At 53.3% G+C, this 10,038-nt stretch overlaps 1 protein-coding gene across 1 annotated transcript; it reads right to left on the bottom strand.

Moving 5' to 3' along the window:
• Window positions 1–1,966: 1,966 nt before the first annotated feature.
• Window positions 1,967–7,518, bottom strand: ABHD6 (abhydrolase domain containing 6; the record flags this gene model as incomplete). Its single annotated transcript, XM_008948449.1, has 7 exons — window positions 1,967–2,556; window positions 3,263–3,363; window positions 4,322–4,376; window positions 5,051–5,208; window positions 6,481–6,613; window positions 6,851–6,964; window positions 7,362–7,518. Coding segments are annotated over 7 exons (895 nt in total), but the record flags the coding sequence as incomplete, so codon positions are not given.
• Between the last annotated feature and the right edge of the window lie 2,520 nt (window positions 7,519–10,038).

Genomic DNA, 10,038 nt, shown 5'->3' with positions numbered 1-10,038 from the left:
CCCGCCCCCCCCGTCCCAAGCTGACCCCAGGGATTTTTATTCCTGAGCCATGAGAGGCTGAAGTGTGTGGTGCAGCTGCCCCCAGCCCCCTAGTAATTCACACGGATCCTGCAGCCACCGCCCCAACGCATGGCATGGCCCAGGCAGGGGGACGAGGTGCCAGGAGGATGGTCCCCAGCCCTCCCTGCAGCCCCTCTGTCACACAAAGCAGCTGCTGGGCCTTGACAACCTCCTGGGGAAAGGAGAAATGCAAATACCTTTGCCTGGATGTTGATGTAATGCTGTTCCTAGCACCCTGTATAAATTCCGTGAGACTTGGAAAAACAGCTGAAATTGGTATTTCAGCTTTCAGGAATTTTAAGAGCAATTTTGGTGCTTAAAACGTAACTTCTTTGCTCCTTGAGGTTTTATTTTCCTTCCTGTTTAGGGCCACCTTCTCTTAATAAAAAGAAAAAAAAAAATTTGGACTGTCTTTGAAGAGATGAGATGAACCTTTCTGGTCTTTACCATCTCTGTTGATATTATCAAATATTCCTCAAGGCAAAACGTGCACCTACCAGAAGTGTGGGGAGGAAAGAAGCAGCAGACCAAGTCCCCTGTGCTGTACATCATCCCACGTCACAGCCCTCTTCTTCCTCAAAGGAAAAAAAATCATTGCACGGTGGACTTTTTAAATCACTAGATTTTAATAGCCATATAAATCCTTTGAGTACAGCAATCTGTGCCATGTGAGAAACCATACAGATACCCAACAACTTTTTCTGGCTTTTGCCACATAAAATTATCAGCAAATTTATTTTTTTTCCCAAATCAACTCCTGTAGTAGAAACAATAACCAAGCAATTAACAGCAAATTTCTAATTTTCTAAAAGAACAATGTTTCTTCTCTTAAAAAGAGCAGAGAAGCTGACAGAGAGTTTCAGATATCTGTACAGATTGGGGTACCTCAGAAAGACAGCGAGAAGATGGCTGTCAGCACCGCGAGCCTGCGCACCCCATCTGCGGAGAGGCTCTAGCAGCACCCCATGTCAACCCCCGAGGAGGGCTGGGGGTGACCGAAGGGTGACGGCCTCCTGCTGTTCTGCCTTCCAGAGGCCCATGCACTGCCTTGCCCTCCAGTAGCCACAGGTCCTGCTGGGACCAGGACCAGCCTGGGACACACGGTGAGGGACCGCAGCCAGGATCTGTCCCTGGACACCCCCTTGCAGGCTGCAAAGTGTAGCCTGTCTGCATTGCCCATTTCTACCTCTAATTTCACTTGGTCAGGAGCTACAATCCTCGAGAGGACGCACAAGCACACAATACCTCTCCGTGCCACCACCCAGCACCTTGCAGGTGAGCTGTCCCCTCCTTGCCACCCAGCCAGGCCAGGAGCCCGCACCCCCACGCTAGTCACATACACAGCCCGCCCCCACCCCTCGCCCCTGGTTTCAGTGATGTCGGCGTTCGCAGAATTCACGGAATTCATTAAGAAAATCATTATTTACATCAACGTGTTCAGCAGCATAGGTGGTAGCAGAGCCGAGACACGAGCCCGCCCGAGGTTGCCGACTCGCGCCGTGCCCATGGGTTTATTGCTGACTCGGGCTCGGGGACCGACTTGCCCCGGGGGGTTTCCATCCCTCCGGTTCACGCAACGGTGGCGAAGCTGCTGTCTGCACCCCGAGTTTTCACTCGCCGTGTGCACCCTCGGGGGACCCATCCCATGGGCAAGGCGGGCTGTGCGCGCCGTGCCCTGGGCGACGTTAAGGCATTACATAGATGCAGGAGCTGTTTACGGATTTGAAAAAACCCACTCAAAGTGTAAACAATTTTGCACATACAGTCATTGGACTTCCACGCATGAAGATTTCTCTTGTTTTCTGCATAAATCACGAGTTAAGGAGCTACACAAAGAGCACTCGAGCAGACACCTGGAGCACTGGGGTTCTCTTACAGCACGGCAGCATGCAACGCGACGGACTCTAAGTAGTAGAAATATTGTTAAGTCTCAGTCCAGGACGCTTCCTCCTTCCTACATTTCTTACATCGTTTAGGTAAATGTCATTAAGAACTACGTGTTGGTAACTCGGGTAAGATGGGTGGCTGCGTAACGAGTTTCAGCACACGGCATGGCTAGAGCTTGGTGATTTCTGCTCATTTCTACTTTACCTCTAAGTAGAAAAGGGAGAGATTCTGGTTCTGTTCCTGTATCTATGGAGGTTGCTCAATGACCCCTAGGTCACTGTGCTGGCGGTGCTATAGGTTTAGGTATCAGTGATTCTGCTTTCCTCAGGGACTTTGGCACATTCACCCCAATTCATACGAGATCCCTGAGAACTTATCAAAGCTGCAGTACAATTTAAAAGACCGGCGTGGGCGCTCGGCTCCCCGCCACGCTCACGCCTGCTTCTTGTTGTTGTCCATGCTGTGCAGCAGCGCCAGGAACTCCAGGATGAGGTTGGCCGTCTTGCGGGGCCGCTCCACCACCACCGAGTGCCCGCAGTTCTCCAGGATGTACACATGGCAGTCCGGGATAGCGCTTGCTAGAACACTGGCGCCAGAAACATCCAGGACCTGGATGGGGGGGGAAAACAGAGTCTACCCACGGGCAGGGCTAGGTTTTGCTGGGCACTGTAGAAACCCTGCTGGAGCCGCCTTTGCAACTCCAAGTGAGACACAGAGTAGGGACGTGGACATGGTCCTTGTGATGCTACCCCCCATCCTGTGGTACCCACTCCTGGGGACGGGACAGGGCAGCTGCACGGTGCTGGCCTCTGCACGTGGCAGGGAACTCTCTTGGATGCTTTTTGGCTGCTGGCTCGCTGCAAAGGGGTCATCGCAAGCAAACGCTTGCACCTTTGCCTTTATAGAGCCCTCTGCATGGCAGCAGGTTCCCTTCTTCCTCCGCCACCCCTCCCGCTGTAACCAGCCCTGCAAATCCCTGTGCCTGTGCCTCAACGCCTACCCACAAACAGCACATCTCTTCCCACTGTCCAAAGAGGACAAGTCTCTTTGCTGGCACTTTATTCCTCTTCCCACTGGCACCTGCCCCCTGCCTACCCACCAGCCCTCCCCACCCCTGGCTCTGCTTTCTCATCCCTCTATCCCCGTGCTGCCCATCACCTCACTGAGCCCCCGTGTCCAAACCCACCAGGGATGGGGACACACATGTGCCAGCTCGCTGCAGTGCAGCACACAGCTCGGCAGCACAGCCCTGGCCGTGCCCCCATGGGTGGATGTGGGCAGAGATGGAGACATGGAGGTGGAAGGGGCTGTGTACCTGGTCCTGCTTTCCCCAGATGACCTGCGTTGGCACTTTGATCTTGCTCATGTTCTCATGGAGCGAGTGCCTGGACTTTTCATCGGCGATTTCTAAAAACACTAGTGGGGGCAAAGGAGAGTCAGTCCTACAAGCAGGATGCTTTGTCTTCCTTTCTCACAGGGGTTCCTGTGGGCCAGCCCTGCCAGCAGCCCCTTGCCAGGAAGCCCAGGCAGGAGTGATGGAGAGAACTTTGACAGGCTCTCCTTGCAAAGACTGAGTCCTGCGCCGCCACCAAGCCTCTCTACAGAGAGATTCTCCCCCAAGTCTGTCTCGTCATAGATACTAGTACTGAGTAACTCAGCTGGCAGGATGAGGGCCATGAGGGGACCCCATCATGGTGAGGGCATAGGGGGCAGTGGGTTGCTACCAGTGACCAAGGTGAATCCCCAAATCTGTGTTCAGTTTTGGGCTCCTCACTACGAGAAAGACATTGAGGTGCTGGAGCACATCCAAAGAAGGGCAACAAAGCTGAGGAAGGGTTTAGAGAATAAGTTTTATGAGGAATGGCGTGGAGCAAAGGAGGCTCAGGGGAAACCTTGGTCTCTACAACTCCCTGAAAGGAGGCTGGAGCCAGGTGGGGGTCGGTCTCTTCTCCCAAGTAACAAGAAAGAGGGAGAGAGAAAATGGCCTCAACTTGCACCAGGGGAAGTTTAGGTTAGAATTAGGAAAAAGTTCCTCACTGAAAGGGTTGTCAAGCCCTGGAACAGGCTGCCTGGGGAGGGGGCTGAGTCACCATCCCTTCATTTAAAAGACATGTAGATGTGGTGCTTAGGGATGTGTTTAGAGGTGGAGCTGGCTGTGTCAGGTTAACAGTTGGACTCGATGATCTTAAAGGTCTTTTCCAACCTAAACAATTCTATGATTCTATGACATCGCCCTCTCCCACAATCAGCAAGGCAGCAGCAAGGTGCAGGGGACAGAGGTCAGCAGGGGACATGGGGAAGGGGACAGCCTGTCCTCAGGTCCCGGGGGTCCGGCAGGAAAGCCTGGCCAGGGGGGCTGCCACCGGGCACTTACATTTCCGGTAAAAATCATTGTGTGGGATGCGAACGTCAACGAGGCCCTGGAGGATCTGGAGGGAGAGCAGAGGAGAGCTGCTGGGGGGACCACACCCTGCACCCTGCTTGGGGCTGAGGGTGCCCCGGCACGCCCGGCGCATCCTGGCCCCCGTCCCAAGTACCTCTGCCTGGCCCCGCCACATTCAACTAACACTTATTTCAGCAACGACTGTTTCTGACTTTTATGATGCACCCCCAAAAGTCCCCCCCAGGCCAGCTGTCTACCACCAGCAGGCCTCCTCAGCCATGGCTGTGCTTTTTGTGCTTCTTTTATTCTTTTGCATAAAAAAAAAAAAAAAAAAGAAGAGAGCTTGGCATTAGCTTACATTTTTTTCTTACTTGACAATCTACTCCTCCCAGACTTCCTAAGGAAAACCACCTTAATGGCCAGCCCCTCCCCAAGTTCCTCTCGCCTGACAATGAAGTGAATAACATTTCCACCCCTTTTGCTTAAAAAGCAGCAAACAATCCCCCTCCAGTAATAACTAAGGCTGCCTTCCTGGCCGTGTTTACTACTGCGGCCCTTCCAGCCCGCTGCCAAGGACCCTGCTGGAGGAGGAACTTCAGTGGGCACTGCCCGAGTGCAACTGGAAAAGTGAGTTTGAAGGGAAAGTGCTGGAAAGGTGCTGGGAGTTGCCTAGGCCACCAAACCTGCCCCCTCCCTGAGCCCCCTCTCCTGGCTTCTCACCTGCTGTGGCACCTTGAAGCGAACGTAGGAGCAAAGCTTCAACATGTCTGCCATCTCCTCGGGCGTCGAGGGGATTAGAGGAATCCTGTCGATGCGCTCAGACTCTTGCAGCTCTCGGAGCTGCTTGATGAACTTGCTGTCGGTGGTACTTGGAAGGCCTGGGTCAAACAAGAAGAGGGGCATGAGCTAAAATGTGGATGAGACCCGAACAGCCCCAGTGCCAGGGCATTGCTGTACTGACCTCCATCATGCCTGCTTCTGGCCTTCCAATTGCTCAATTGTTAAAAAAAAACAACCAACAAACAATAGAGAGGGGAATAAAATCTGCACGTACAGCAACATTAATATGTCCCCAGGGGTACCCCAGCCTCCCTCCTGCTCCAGGGCTTGACACCACCATGGCTGACAATACAAGCTGTATTCCCTGTAGACAGGCACAAATACTTTGGCAAAAACAATTGTGTTTATTTTTATGTAGACAATGGATGCAAAAACTAATGCCTATGCCCAGCCTGCAACAGCAAAGGGTCAGACAGAAAATTTCAGAAGCCCCATCTGCATGCACCACTACAGGGAAGGACCCCCAGCAGCTTGACATCAAAGCTCTATACAGCCCCCACACAGAGGTTCCACATCCTATAGAGTTGGCCAACAGCCCTCCCAGAGAGGAGGGGGAGCCTCTTGCCTCCAGAGCCTGGTAGCTAGGTAACCTTGTGCTGTGCTTCCTTCCTTACTTCTCATCTGGGAGCTGCCTTCCTTGCGTGGGAGGGTGAAGGAGCTGCCATAACAACTGGGATGCAGCAAAGCCCTCCCCAGCAGAGAAGGAGAGAAGGTCCCCTCCAAACTCCAGTCCCCCCTGCAGCATGCCATGCCCAGGCTTCTGCCAGCCCCCTGGCCAAGGGGACAGTGGATGGAGGGGTGCTGCATGGGCACAGGGACATCCCGCCGACCTGCGCCCAGCCCCAAAGCACTCCTGCCGCCTGGAACACCCAAATGTGGGAGGACTGAGCTCCCCAGCTCCCAGAGCCTTGCCAGGGCTCGCAAGTGTCCAGACTGGAGGCGCTTTTCCCATTGCTGCCTGGGTTCCCCCTCCAGACCGGGAACCTATGGACGTCCCACGTAAAGCGGCTGCCGCCCCAAGGGGAAACATCTTCCTCCAAGAGTAGGACTTGTCCCGTTTGCCCTAGTCTCAGCTCTGACCACAGCATAGCAGGGCAGACTCCAAAGCCCTGGAGAGGAGCAGCCAGGACAACGCTGTGATTTCCTCCCACGCCCTGGCAGCACACCCCGCCACACTTTTTCAGGCTGTACATACAAATGAATTCAAAATACTTTGCACTAAAAGCCTGTTTTGCCTCCAGCCCTGCTCTGGGCTTTTGCACTGGCTCCTGCTCACCCTCTCCCCATCTTGCCTCCCCTGCATTGCCCACCTGCAGGACAGATGAGGGTCAGGCTGCAAATGTCTTCTGGGTACTGAGCAGCATAGACACCAGCAACATTCCCGCCCATGGAAGTGCCAACCAGATGAAAGGGCCTTCTATTGAGCTTGATGCACTCCACAAACTGGCAGAGGAGCAGAAGGAGCATTGTTAGAGGACAGAAAGCAACAGCGCGGGGTTGTTAGAGAAATTCAACTCAAGAGCTTGAGGTTGGTGCTCTGGCTGCCTGGGAAGGGAGGGAGCGGGGCAACATGAGGCAGGGCTTACAGGGCTTAGCATCCCTTATGTCCCCACATCCCTCACATCCCCACGTTCCCCACGTTGCAACATCCCTCTGGGTGATGCAATGCCAGGGCATTACCTGGTGTATTCTCTTAGCTTGCCCACTAATGGAGTAGTCGTCCAAGGCCGAGCGGGTCGTGCCCTCGTGCCCGGGCATGTCAACGCACACCAAGTGCAGGTTTTTCGGCAGGAACTGCAGAAAGAAACCAGGGGTGTCATGGCGTGGCGGAACTGCTGTGAAGCCCAGGGATGGAAGCTGATGACCATGGGTGGGAGCAGTTGGGTCGCTCTCCTCCTAGCAGCCCCTAGTTACTCATGCACCAGAAAAGCCAGCTCATGTACCAAGGATGACATGATGACAAAGCATGGGCAAGGCTTCCTGTGGAGGAGGCAGGTATGTACTGCTCTTCCCCAGCAGCTCTGCACGTCACAGGGATGAAACAAGCAATGAGCACAGAGCTAAGGAAGGTATTTCTAGCATGTTAGTGAGCATCACATCCCATGCATGCAGCTGTTGGGTCCCCATACACCCTCAAGCCCAGGACTGTCAACTCTCACTAAGTAGTAACACGACAGAAATGGAGCCCCACCTTGACAATAGACAGCCACATGTCTTTGTGGGCTGAGAACCCGTGCAACATCAGGATGGATGGTCGGTATCCAGGTCTCCCTCTATAGGAATAACAAAACTGATAGTCATCGTAGCTTGCATATCTAACCTGCATACCCAAGGCTCGGCGCCAGTACCTGCAAACAAGGAGAAAACACCACCAGTGAGCAAGGCAAGACCAGGGCCCAGCGGCAGTATAAGCCAGGTGACAAGTCCAAACCCAGATGCAGATTTGCTGGTTTGTGAATGCCAGTTAGGTTGGCCTCATGTCAGTGGTGTCATGGTCCCAACGGGGACTAATTCTGAGCATCTGGTCCCTGGCCCAGAACCTAAGCTTACATGTGATCCCTTGTAGGTGTAGTATGGGCTGCTGGCTATTCATGGCTGCACTCCAGAGGGCTTGTGGAGACACCTTGTTTGTTAAAGACTTTTAAAAATACCCAAAATAACCAATTTTCCCAACTCCCTCAAGGCAATGGAAATAGGCCAAAATAGCCATCCTAAAACTGAAAACACCCAAAGACTGGTATGAGGAAAGAGCCTCAAGGGAGAAAGGCAGCACACATGGCAAGGCAGCATGCAGGATGGGCAGGCCAAGGGAGGCAGGTAAGGTAGGTAAGGTGGATCTGTCACAGGTTTATTTGGTATACCCTTGCAGCCAGGGACAACATCACACCATGGACAAGCACGCTGGATCCCAGCCAAAAAACAGTGTCACCGAGAAGCACCACACAAACCCATTCCCCATATACAAACTAGATGATCTTTAAAGATTTATTTACACACACACAAAGGACCAGAGAGGGCCATCCTGACACAGGGTCAAACAGCCCAGAAGATAGAAAGGGTGTGGTTAGTCGGTCAAGAGAGGTTCTCCTCCCCCTCTATTCTGCATTGGTGAGACCGCATCTGGAATATTGTGTCCAGTTCTGGGCCCCTCAGTTCAAGAAGGACAGGGAACTGCTGGAGAGAGTCCAGCGTAGGGCTACAAAGATGATTAGGGGAGTGGAGCATCTCCCTTATGAGGAAAGGCTGAGGGAGCTGGGTCTCTTTAGCCTGGAGAAAAGGAGACTGAGGGGTGATCTCATCAATGTTTACAAATATGTAAAGGGTGAGTGTCAGGAAGATGGAATTAAGCTTTTTTCAGTGATGACCTACGATAGGACAAGGGGTAATGGGTGCAAATTGGAGCATAGGAGGTTCAAGGTGAATATCAGGAAAAATTTTTTTCCTGTGAGGGTGCCGGAGCACTGGAACAGGCTGCCCAGAGAGGTTGTGGAGTCTCCTTCACTGGAGTCATTCAAAACCCGCCTGGACGCCTTCCTGTGTGATGTACTCTAGGTGATCCTGCTCTGGCAGGGGGGTTGGACTAGATGATCTTTCGAGGTCCCTTCCAGCCCCTATGATTCTATGATTCTATGATTCTATGATACCAGGCTGTGTGCAGGGAAACCTGGGTTGAAAGCAGAGGCAGGCAGCTCCTGCCAGCGCACACTTGCAGCCTGCTCCAGGAGGACGCAGTGAAACTGCCAGCAGCGGGGACCTGGGCAGAGATTATCGGTGACACTTCGGACACATGATGTGTACGTGCAGTCCCAGCCAGAGAGGCAGGCACGCTGTCTCTGCATTTCCCCTGTGCTCACACATACCCTTGGTCAAGACAACTACCAGGCGACTCCTGATGGCCAAGATAACAGCAAATGCTTTTATACACAATAGCAGAATTTCTTTGAGACACAAGAGCAAGGTCACTTACACTGCTAGGCTGTCCTAGCTCTCTGCCCACTCAAAGCTTATGCATAGTGCAATCCTCTTTTAGCATAATCCCTTTTTAGAGGGAGTTAGTGGGACTTAAGCAGCATCTCGGCTCTGCTGGTCCTACAAGGAGAGGTGAATTTCTCCCTGAATAAGTGTCTTAAGAGTCCTCGCCTCAAAGGCACCGGTGTAAACTACTGATGGGCAAGTTGATAACATTTTTAGCAACTGATCCTGATGGATCAATTCAGCAGAAGGCAAAATAATCTGTGCAAAGCTGAACTGATCCCTTGCAAGGTGTTAACACGCTTAGCAGCAGTGGCTAAACTGATTAACCCCTGTCAGTGGAGCAGGCAGAGCAGGCAGCGCAGGCAGGCTCTGGGGCCAGGGTCAGCGGGGCAGCCCCGGACGTCACACCCGGCAGGGAGGACATTAGCAGCAGGGGAGGGAGCCAGGCTAGCAGCCACAGGGGCCCAGCGTGACCCTTGGCCACGCCGGCTGAGGACACGCAGACCGGCAGCAAGGAGGAGGAAGGGGGCAGCAAGTTCTGGGAGAAGGGCGAAGCATCCCCAGGGACCTCCCTAGGCGCTCCCAGGAGCGGTGCTCGAAAGCTGGAGCCACAGGGGGATGAAAGGGAGGGTCAGTATGGCACACTGCCTGTCCCCTCGCCTGCCTCCACCCACAGGGAGACAACGATTTTCCCCCCAAAAAAGCCTACTCTGAAAGAAGCAAGTAGGAAATGAAGAGTAAAGGGCAAACCCACTCATTTCACCCACTGCCCCTAAGAAAAGAGGTGCCCATGAAACGAAGTGTTGCAGTTTTCCTGCAAGATGCCGGTGCTGCCAGAAATGCTGGAAGAGAGAGAGATGGGGGCACCTGCCCTTCAAAAGAAAACAGCCCTG

Source organism: Merops nubicus, unplaced genomic scaffold (assembly GCF_000691845.1).
Source record: "Merops nubicus isolate BGI_N331 unplaced genomic scaffold, ASM69184v1 Scaffold52260, whole genome shotgun sequence".
NCBI classification, from domain to species: Eukaryota; Metazoa; Chordata; class Aves; order Coraciiformes; family Meropidae; genus Merops; species Merops nubicus.
The sequence above is the reverse complement of the archived record's forward strand: the minus strand, read 5'-3'. Positions and strand labels throughout refer to the sequence as shown.